At 43.3% G+C, this 11,090-nt stretch overlaps 1 protein-coding gene across 1 annotated transcript in view; it reads right to left on the reverse strand.

Moving 5' to 3' along the window:
- SOS1 (SOS Ras/Rac guanine nucleotide exchange factor 1) overlaps positions 1 to 11,090 on the reverse strand; it is a 193,023-nt gene that overhangs the window by 77,455 nt on the left and 104,478 nt on the right. The window contains exon 9 of the mRNA XM_018558855.1: positions 8,443 to 8,570. Within this exon, the coding sequence (XP_018414357.1) occupies positions 8,443 to 8,570 (128 nt within the window). The remainder of the gene's footprint in view (positions 1 to 8,442; positions 8,571 to 11,090) is intronic.

The following is an 11,090-nucleotide window of genomic DNA, read 5'->3' on the forward strand; positions in this document are numbered from 1 at the left end:
CTGGGAAATCTCGTTAGCGACCCTTTCTATAAACCCTTTGCTCATTGTCCACACCTTGCAAAGCTCTCTCTCAACCCCCTCATCATTCACACACCTCACCATCAATCCTTATGCTGGTTGCCCAAACCTCGCAGACCTTTCATGAACACCTTTGCTGGTTCTGCTGAACATTTATACTTTTATATCACTAACTATGTCTGTAACTTGAACAGTGACACTTTTTCTAACCCGCATTAACAAATGGAGGAATGAAAGTCTCAAAGACCTCAGCAGTGTGTTGTATAGACCTGAGAGGTGAAAACTTGTCCTTTAAAGTGACATTAAACCCTCAAGATTTTTTAACATAAACCAATACTGTAATGTGTGCCTTACTGTAATCCATGGTAGTTTCCCTTCTCTTTGCTGCTCTTCCTTTTAAATCCTCATGTCTTCTCATGCTTGGGGAGAACTTCTATTTTCAGCTCAGGGCCTCTTCCTGTAGTGCTGGCTCAGGTTACAAACCTATACCAGGGGTGTGGAATTCGTATCGCCCGACGCCTGGGACATGTAGTTACGGGCGCCGGGCAAGTCGTTTTTTCACTGTTAATACATGTGGAGGCTACTGCACACGATCGCACGTCCCGGGAATCCGCAGGTCTGCACCCACCCTAAAGGGTAAATTCACTTTCCCAAGTAATTTGGGAAAATGGAATTACCCACACAAATCTCCCTCCCACTATAATTACCTTTCGGCGAACGGTCCTTCCCCCTCCACCAGTACGGGTGTACTATCTGTACCTGTTCCATGTATTCTGAATTTCGCTCGCAAATTGCAAGCACTCGTTGGTCAACGCGGTCACCTGACGGCACTGACCAATGAGGAGCGCTTGTTAGCACTGCTAAATACGGTTTTGGTTAAAATTATTTTTTTTTGTATCAGGACAAGTAGATTGTCATGAAGGACAAGTAGATTCGGCCCCCGCTTTAGTCCTTGGACAAGTAGTTTTTTCCAAAATTTCCACACCCCTGCCTATACACAGACACCATATATCCATTCCTGAGACAAGGCAGTCTGCTGCAAAACAGAAGTTCTGCCCAGTATGAGAACAGATACAGATTTAAAAGGAAGAGCAGCAAAGAGAAGGGAAACAACCATGGATTACAGTAAGGCGCACATTACCGTAATGGTTTATGTTAAAAAATCTGAGGGTTTAATGTCACTTTAAATAAAAGCAAGAGCCAGTGCAAATGCAAAAACACAATTGCCAGGCCACATGGAGAGTCTTTCAAATAAAGATAAAACAACTTCTCAGAGTATACCAGACCCTTGAAACTAAATTGCCTTCATATTCTAGAGTATATTAAACCACAACAGTCCAACCAAAACTAATATTTCAATTTTGAATAAAATAAAGCAACCATCTCTAGTATTCCTATTGGGTTTTTCACTTACTTTAAATCAAAGGGATTTTAGTAAGAAAAGTGACACAGTAGTCTGTCACTGGCAAGGGGAAAATATGGTGGGAAGATATCTTTACACCACCAAATCAAAATGAAAGTTGAGTAAAGACTGACCCTTTTAAAATGGACCAAGTTCCTATGCTTAAAGGAGAACTATGGGGTTAAGGCTTTTCCCCATAGTTCTCCTTAGGGTAACGGGAGGACACAAACTAGCGTCCTCAATTCACCCTAAGCTCAGTATACCGCGAGCTACAGCTCGCGGGATACTGAGACGCCACAGCTGAAGTGGATCCCGACAATTATGTCTAAATCCGCCCAGCTGTGTGAGTGACAGCTGCCTCTGCCTATCTAAAGGCAGAGCCAGCTGTACCCGCCCCCTCCCCCGTCCGATCCGCCAGTCAGCACTGGCGGATCGGAGCGGGGAGGGGGGAATCCAGCCCCTCCTTGTCACGGGCAGAGTGCTGTGACAGGATTGAGAGGTGAGCGAACGCCGGTATGTGACCTCACTTCTCGATCTACTGAGCCGACCTGTGACAGTCTCATTGTCACAGGTCAGCTAGAACTATGAGGTGAGTGAAAACCACTCACCTCATAGTTCTGCCTTAAAGTGAAATTTTGTTTAGTCATGGATAGAGAAGTATTAAAACTTTCCCTGACAACTGCGGTACTGTCTCTTCTTGTCTACTGCCCCATATATGTGGTACCTGATTGTCACTGTATAGACCTCAGTGAAGGACTATTGTTCCTGTGGTGGTAACTGACTGATATTGTTATTTTGAGATGTGAAGGTATTGGTCAATGAAGGTCATTTATATAAACACACTATATTCTAAACCGACAGACAGGAACACATTTCTGACATGCCAGAGTGTACATCCCAAGTACCTGAAAGATAGTTTACTGATTTCACAGTTCCTTAGGAACATGTGTATTTGCTCTGACCCAAATGACTGTGAACAGTTGCTATACATGTATCAAAAGTTTCTGTTTAGAGGATATCTCAAACATTTCTAGATTACACTTGACAACAAGTGTGAGAAAGGGCCAAAACCCTGAACCATGCCAGGAGGTTACCAACAAGAATCTCTTTACTCAAAGATAACCCCCCCCGTCAGGACACATTAAAAAGGCTGTTAGCAACAACAGAGATATACACCGATCAGCCATAACATTTTGATCACCGAGAGGTGAAATTAATAACATTATTTATTATGTTGCAACAGCACCTGGAAGTGGCTTGGATATATTAGGCACCAAGTGAACATTTTGTCCCTGAAGCTGATGTGTTGAAAGCAGGAAAAAATGGTCAAGCATAAGGATGTGAGGGACTTTGACAAGGGCCATATAGTGTTCTTTTTTTGCAGTGGTCAGGCCCTACCAAAAGCAGTCCAAGGAAAGAAAAGCGGGTGAACCGGTGACAGTCATGGGCGGCCAAGGCTCATTGATGCTCGTGGGGAGCAACCGCTGGTCAATGTAGTCCGATCCAATAGAAGAGCTACCGTAGCTCAAATTGCTGAAACAATTTATGCTGGTTCCAATAGAAAGGTGTTTGAACACACAATGCATCACAGTTTGTTGCACATGGGGCTGCGTAGCTGCAGACTGGTTAGGGTGCCCATGCTGACCTGTGCCCACCGCCAAAAGCACCTACAATGAGCTTGTAAGCATCAGAACTAGACCACCAAGCAATAGAAGATGGTGGCCTGGTTTTCTTTGACATCATGTGAGTGGCTGGGTGCATGCGTGTCACTTACCTGGGGCAAGAGATAGCACCAGGAAGCACTATGGGAAGAAGGCAAGCAGTTGGAGGCAGTGTGATGCTTTGTTGCTGACCAAGTACACCCCTTCATTGAAACAGTGGCCTCTTTCAGCAGGATAATGCGCCTTGTCACACTGCAAAAATGGTTAAAAAATGGTTTGAGGAACACAACAGGAAGTTTGAGGTGTTGACTTGCCCTCCAAATTCTCCAGATCTCAATCTAATTGAGCATCTTTGGGAAGTGCTAGAAAAACAAGTCCAATCCAAGGAAGCCCCACCTCGCATCTTACAGACTTAAAGGATCTGCTACTGACAGCTCGGTGCCAGATACCACAGCATAACTTCAGAGTTCTAGTGGAGTCCATCATCGACAGGTCAGGGCTGTTTTGGTGGTAAAAGGGGGACCTACTCAATATTAGGCGGGTGGTTATTGTTGGTAATGCAACAGCATATACGTACTGTATGTACTGTAATATGTCTTGTGAGCCTGAGATGGGGCTGTAGTGCAATGTTAGCCTCTATGTGCATGCTTATCTATGATACACAGGAAGTTATTTTCTCTCCAGTTTCCTTCACAATGCCATATACATACATGTAATGGCTGACCAGTGGCAAGAAATTAACTGCAATGGTAAAACAACCACCTAGTGGCAGTATACTCCAAAAGCAAAGCATTACATGATCTCTTTGTACAAGCAGACCTCCAATATGGATAGAATACCTCTAGTTTATGTTTTTCTGTGAAAAGCCATGATGGCAACATGTGTAATGCCCTGATGTCTGGGTATTCTTTTATCAACCCACATACCAGTAGGTCATACCATATCACAGAATATTGCAACTTCTACTGATCATTGTGTATACATTTTAAATGCCCATGACTACAGGTTAATATCAGCAAATGATTATTCCTTTCAAAAAGAGATGACAGAAACACTGCAGTGATATAAAATTGGTCATTGAGACCAAAATATGTGGGAAGGAGTAGGACCCCAATAAACTTGTTGCAATACATTTTTCCAAACATTACCATTAGGTTCACGAACTACATGCTATGATCAAACAAGAAAAAAACAAACAGGTGGTAACAATCAAAACACATATTTACTTGACAGATGACCAATACTTTAGGTCAGTAGGTCTCAACCTGTGTAACCTCAGGACCCACATTTGTCCTCATTAGATCGCGACCCAAGTTGCACCACACTGAAAAGCACGGCATTGCGGTACCACACATTCTGGTGTGGTCGATCAAATTGTGGATGGGAGGTGCGTTCGGGGTGCCATTTAAATGAATGGCAACGCACCTCTTGCACCAGAACGCCCGGTAGGTGCAATTGCGTGGTACAGTGTGTTAATCGCATGGGACTCTGCGAGTAATGCACTGTACTGGTTTGAACGGGCCCTCAAAAACACTAACAGAGGTCTCTACAGGGCACGCAAGATGAGACATCCAAAAACGGTCCGGCAGAGGTGCCGGTAACACGGCAAACAATGGCCAACAGGCCTGAGAAACACAAATACATCCCACCAGGGAACTACAACAGAAGGGGTCCACAAGTCAGAGGGCTGCCTGAAGAAGTTTGTTGCCAGAGGACCAGGTGGTAGCCTTGCAGATTTGGGAGATTGAGGTGTAATACTGGAAAGCACTAAAGCTTCTAGTAGAGTAAGCCGTTAATGGAAGGGAGTACCTTTACCCCATAGGCCTGAGTGGCACAAGAAGCCTGCTGCCCCATGTGGGTACCCTCAGGAATGACGAATAGAAAGAGAAAGAGAAAGTGAGAGAGAGAACACAAATGGCCCAAACCACATCCGAACAGTGGAGATACATTTTCAAAGTTCAAAGGTGGCTTTTGCAGTGCTGACAGGACTAACTTGAGGTCCCATGGAGACACCAGTACATACAGGGGGAACAACATGAATGACCCGGTGCACAAAGGCCTTCACTAGAGGCCTTTGTGCCTGTCCACAGACTACTTCCTGAGATCAAACTTCCATGTCTTGCATCATGCAAAATAAGCCCTCGAGGTGCGATGGTAGACTATACAGGAGGTTGACTTCCTTATGCTTCAGAAAGCTAGGATCTCTGTCATCCAAAACCTGGGCTTCAACAGCTAGGCTGATGAAGTCTTTAACCAAGAAGTAGGGTAGAATCCCAGTTGGAGAATAGGGCAATCTGAAAGTGCCCACGGACAGTCTGTCATGAGTTTGACTATGTCCACATACCATAGTCTATAGGGCCATTTGGGAAAAAGGAGGATCACCCGAATGCCTGTTGACTCAATCCTGCGAAGGAGGGGAACAACAGTTTCAGAGGTGGGTAGGGGGAGATCAGACTGAACTGATCCTACGGAGTCAACAAGGCAGTCACTAAGAGGGCCTGGGAAACCCTGATTCTACCAACAATCTTATTCAGTTTGATGTTAAACCTGGATGCCAGAAGTTCGATCCCAGATATTTCCCAATTGTGACAAAGGCCTCAAAACTACCATGGGTTAAGGAACCATTTTCCGGGGTTCTGAAGTCAAGGAGGAAATCCACCTGCCAATTTTCCATACTTGGAATGTGTATAGCAGACAGGGCTAGAATGCCAAGTTCCACCCAAGCCAGAATCAGGTCCTCTTCTCATTCTCCACTTCTGAAGCCTCCCTGATGGTTGATGGTGATGTCTAACTGAATCCTGGTTTGGTGGCCGTATAATTGAGGGGTCCAGCACTGAAGGGCCAACCAAATTGCCAAGATGCTGATCAAGAGTCAAAAATCCTTCATTCACCTGGTCCATTGAATTAAGAAAGTTTGCAGGACTGATCTGACACGTAGACATCTATAGTGGGCTGCTCAGACCATCAGGAGGAAGGATTTCTCCAATTCCAGAACCTGTTTGGAAAACCACCACGCTAGGGCAAGTCTGTCTTCTCTGAACAAGAAAATAGGCAGGTTCAAGGACTGTGCCTTGGTTACGTTACTCTGGACATTCCATCAGGAATGTCCCGGACCCAGGAGGCACATTAGAGGCCAGCCCTGCATCTTCCTTTCAGTGGGGTCTGGTCCACCAAGGCTCTGTTGACGAGAAAACCCATCATGATAGCTGCATTTAGTAGCAGCATAGAAATCCTTGCGAGAAGAATCTTGAACAGAAAGGATGCAGAAAAAAGGTGCACTTCTCTCAGGGCAGAAAAGGTGTCCATCACTTAAACACACTAGCTAAAAAAAGAGAAGGCAGGCTGGGAGTGGGAGGGGTTATACAGGGCTGTCCTAACAACTTTGATTTGCAAATGACCAATTACCTGAAAGTAGCTGCATAACCCATCAGTTCTATAATTACCTCCCTGTGTTCTGTAATGTACAATCAGGAAACTAAGATTTCTGTCTGTTGTCAACCTTGCAGATTAATTTCTCCACAATGCCTATAGCTAGAAAGATGAATGAGGGCTTGTGTTAAAGTGATTTTACTGCTTGGTTAAAATGTTAATACTTTTAGTGTACATAGTCTCGAAATAGGTTCACTTTAAGTAGTACAATGTCAAGAGACAATAAACAAAACAGGCAAGTGCACTTGACCACATTTCAATTCAAACTAAAATTAATGGTCAATTTATTTCAAAAGAATGCATATTGCCTGCAATCTTTAAAGTGACATTAAAGCCAAAAATTAGCCCCCCCCATGCTGGTGTAAGGACTTGCCTCTTGATCTGATCATCTTCTTCTTTCCTGTAGTTTTCAGAAGTCCCTCCAGCGCTGGTGCAGGTCTCTGATCCAGTGCCGACTCCTGTGTCTTATTGTCCCACGGAGTCTGTGCGGGTTCACGCTGCCTGCATTGGCTCACCCTGTGTATATCCTCTTCTCCCGGCCAAAGGTCTCTACTGCGCATGCGCTAGCCCCATTATCCTTTGCGGCCACCTGAGAATCTTCAGATCTTCGGACGGGAGTGTGCCGTGGAGACACATGTAAGTTTTAACCCTTTTGTTAACATTTTTGCATACAAAATGCAATTGCATTGCATACAAAAATACATGCATTTTGCTGTACAAAAATTAACAAAACCTTTTTCTGAATTATTACATATATTTACCACTATGCAACACAAATGGTTGGTAATATTTTTTACATCAAGCCCCACAGCAACATTTTACGTAGACCCGAACTTGTCATCCGTACAGGTATAAATGCATGCCCTTGGATGTAGACTCTATCTGCGTCCAAGCGTGTGCATCTGTACCTGTACAGATGTGCAAGTTCAGGTCAGCATGTAACGGTGTCTTGTCAATGAGTTGAACAGGTGTCTGTACACACCACCTGTACCTCTCGGACGCAGGTTTCTGCATGGACGTGCACGTTGTACGGCTGTGCACCTTCCTCCTGGGCGCAGGGTTCTGAACGGATGTGCATGTTATACAGCTTAGCACGTCCATGTGAATGAGGCCAAAGAGTCTTCAGTTGTTTAACAATTTTTCCACACCTACAACTATATTATATTTTACACAACTGATAAAAATGCATACATGTATGCTGGGAAAACAATTTTTTTTAAATTTAAACTAAGTGTTGAGTGCTACATATTGTACATGACAGTATTATCAGCACCAGTATCACAATGATTGTATTTATGATTTAATGATATATTATTTTCTGCCACAATCTTATAAATGTGACCCAACATTAAAGGTTAGGATGAGGTTAAAGGTGGAACAGTTTAAGGTCAAAGGTTAGAATTAGGAGCTAGGCTGAAGTTCAGTAACATGTTTTAAGTTAGTATTTCATGTGTGACCAAGCATGCTGTAAAAATGTTAGGGGCAAACAATTGGTTACAGCATTGTATATGCGTACAATAAATTGTTTTCCAAAATGTGTTTGCTGAAATTTCTAGCACTGAAACTCAAAGCTGAAAACAAGTGCTAGTTTAAATCAAATGACTGAAATGAATATTGCATATTGTAATTGCTAGAATTGCAGTTTCTGTCCTATAAAGATAAAAAAGGATAAAAAGTATGGAACTTATTGCTTGCAACCAGGGAAAAATGAATTTTTTCATAATGTGTGGCAATGACTTTAATATATGAATCTATACTGAAAATATGATAGCTTTCTGTCTTTTATTTTTTATATTCTTCAAATATGTGATACATGTTTCACAGGAACACCATAGCAGAAATTCTAATTACTGAACATAAAGTACTACATTACTGACTATACAGTAATGCTTAATATAAAGTAAGGACCCAGAAAAGCCAGTTTGTGGATACCTGAGTCGTCTCTTTGCCAAGCTCTTAGAACATATCCTTTCCATGCTGCTCTGAAGGTTGAGTAGAGCAGTGATAGATTGCTTCAAACATTCTTTGTCTTCCTCATCCTCGCTTTTTTCTTCTAATTGCTGTAATGAAGGAAAGAAAGTGTTTTAAATATAAAATTATGCAGGCCACCAACCTGGAACGAGAAAAGTCTACAAACATGCATCTGACACAGTCAGCCTAGAGAACACTTGGGATCCTAGAACACTGAAATGCAAGTTCAAGAAAACAGTATATTGATATGTATGTGGCATCCCAATAAAGCATGTTGAAGTGCCACAATTAGCAGTGTCTCTGGCGTTTGGTAATCTAGTTGTAAACTAGATTTGAACACTGTCTGTCTTAACACAAAGTTAAAGATCTTGAAGCTTGCCTTCTTTCACTGTATGTTAATAAGAGGGAGCTCAGTCTATCCATAGTCTTTCTATTAGGACAGTCAGAGTTTGCCATAACTAAAATTGAAAAAAAAACTTGCAAAGGCGTGCTAAATGGGAGATATCTAAAAGGAAAGAAATATTTTTAAAAATATGTTAAGATGTGCTGTTTTTTACATTGCAAGTCGACTTTTTTAACATAAAAGAAACTACAAAATAGCAGCAACAATGCTGCGTCTGTAAAACAAATAGCCACATCAGATAGATGTAAAATGTTATTGTAGAATCAAAAACAGGTTTCAAGTATTGGCAGATATCAACAATATGTTAAACATCCAAACAGAGCAAACAAATAGGCATATCAAGATTAAGGTAATAGAAACACTGCGAGAATCTCATTAGACATGTAAAACTCTGGATAAGAAAAGAGAGTCAAAAGGAAATCCCGGATTGGATATAACAATAAAATCGTGTTCATCTAAACTGCTAGTCCCAAAATTAAGGACACCCCGAAAAAACAGGAAGGAGCAAATGCGGAAGGAGAGATAGGAGAGGAAGGGGTCACAAGGGGGTGAAAGGACCATGCAAGTATTAGAGTGGAGGAGGGAGATTGTGTGGATGGATAGCTCAAGTTCTGTGAGCCCGGGCTACTGACCAATGTCCGCTGTTATGGAACAGCTGAAGAGGGGCCGATTTTTAAGGGGGTGGTTCAGGAGGTGTTGTCAGCCATGATTTTTAAGCATGGGTCAGTGGTTCGAAAGAAGGCCCACAGTCTCCAGGTGTCTTGGAAGCGTTCTTCAGTGTTTTTCAAGGTAGGAGGTCAAATCCTCCAGCTGACAAATCTTCTATATATTCTAGAGGAATTTATAAGTGCGGGCAGCATTTAAAAGGTGCTTAGTCAGGGGACTTCTTATACTTCGCAACAAGAGATGTTCGATAGGTGTGGCAAACATGCAGCCGGATTGTCTGTCAGATCAACTATCACCAAGTCTTTTAAGGTTTGAATGACCCCATCCCAAAATGGACGTAGTTTCATGCAGGGCCAAAAGGTATGCAGCATGGTGCTCAGAGCAGCCTGGCAATGCCAGCAGACCAAGAGGACCAAGGGGTACATGGCATGGAGGACCGTGGGGACCCTATAGCATCTAGATACAATTTTTGTCCTAGCTCCTGAGTCTTAAGCTGGCCATACACCTTACAACTAGGGATGCACCGATACCGATACAAGCATCGGTATCAGCGGCGATACCGAATATTTGCAAGCATCCCTACTTACAACCATCACAAGACGAAAGTCTAACGAGCACGCCACAAATCGTAAGATTTTTGGCTGGTTTTCAAACATGCTCGTAAGACAAAAGACGTGCGACCGTACAGTAGAAATGGTCAAACACCCTCCACACACCTGCCGATTATCGTACGATCGTGGGATTTCCAGCGATCATCGTACGATAATCGGCAGGTGTATGGCCACCTTTACAGGCAATAGAAGAGCGGTATGCAAAACAGTGAATGCGGTCTGTCTGTTCAGGAGTGAAGGTGGTCCCTAGAACCCTTTCCCACTTCGCCAGAAATGCCAGCACCAAGTCCATAGAGCCAGAAGTCAGGGCAGAAAAAAGCAGGGACATTGTATGAGGGATTAGGCTAACTTTTGTGCATATCTTCTCAAAGTGAGATAGAGGCCAGGACAACTATCAGGGGTGTTGAATAGAAGATAAGAAATTACGTAACTGAAGGGCACTCCACTGATCCATTGGGGGGTCTGTAAGATGGCACAACTCCTCCACTGTGAGCCAATGGAACCCAGAGCGTAAGTCACACAAATGCAAAACTTATTCGCGTAATAAAGACGACACAGTCTAGGATTTTCAAGACCTGGTGGGAAATCCGGATCACCAAAGTACAGGGGTCAAGGCGGAGGGGAATGGGGAAAGATCTGAATACCGCAGGAGCTATCTGATGAGTAAAATAGTGGAGGGTATGGTAGGATGAACAAGCAAAGCAGACGCCAATGGCACAGACAGCAAAGGTAAACCAGCGAGAAAAGAACTAGCCTCTTCCTCCTCCAAGGAGACCCATTGTTTGGTCTGACTATGGCAGCACCGATCTATGACCTGTGCAAGGTGGGTTGCTTTGTAATATTTGGCCAGGTCAGGAAGTCCGATACCACCTAAGTGTATAGGTAGTGTCAAATACTATAACGGAGTCGGGGGGGGCGGGGTGTGAAAA

This window comes from Nanorana parkeri, unplaced genomic scaffold (genome assembly GCF_000935625.1).
Source record: "Nanorana parkeri isolate BGI_ZX_2015 unplaced genomic scaffold, ASM93562v1 scaffold363, whole genome shotgun sequence".
Lineage (NCBI taxonomy): Eukaryota > Metazoa > Chordata > Amphibia > Anura > Dicroglossidae > Nanorana > Nanorana parkeri.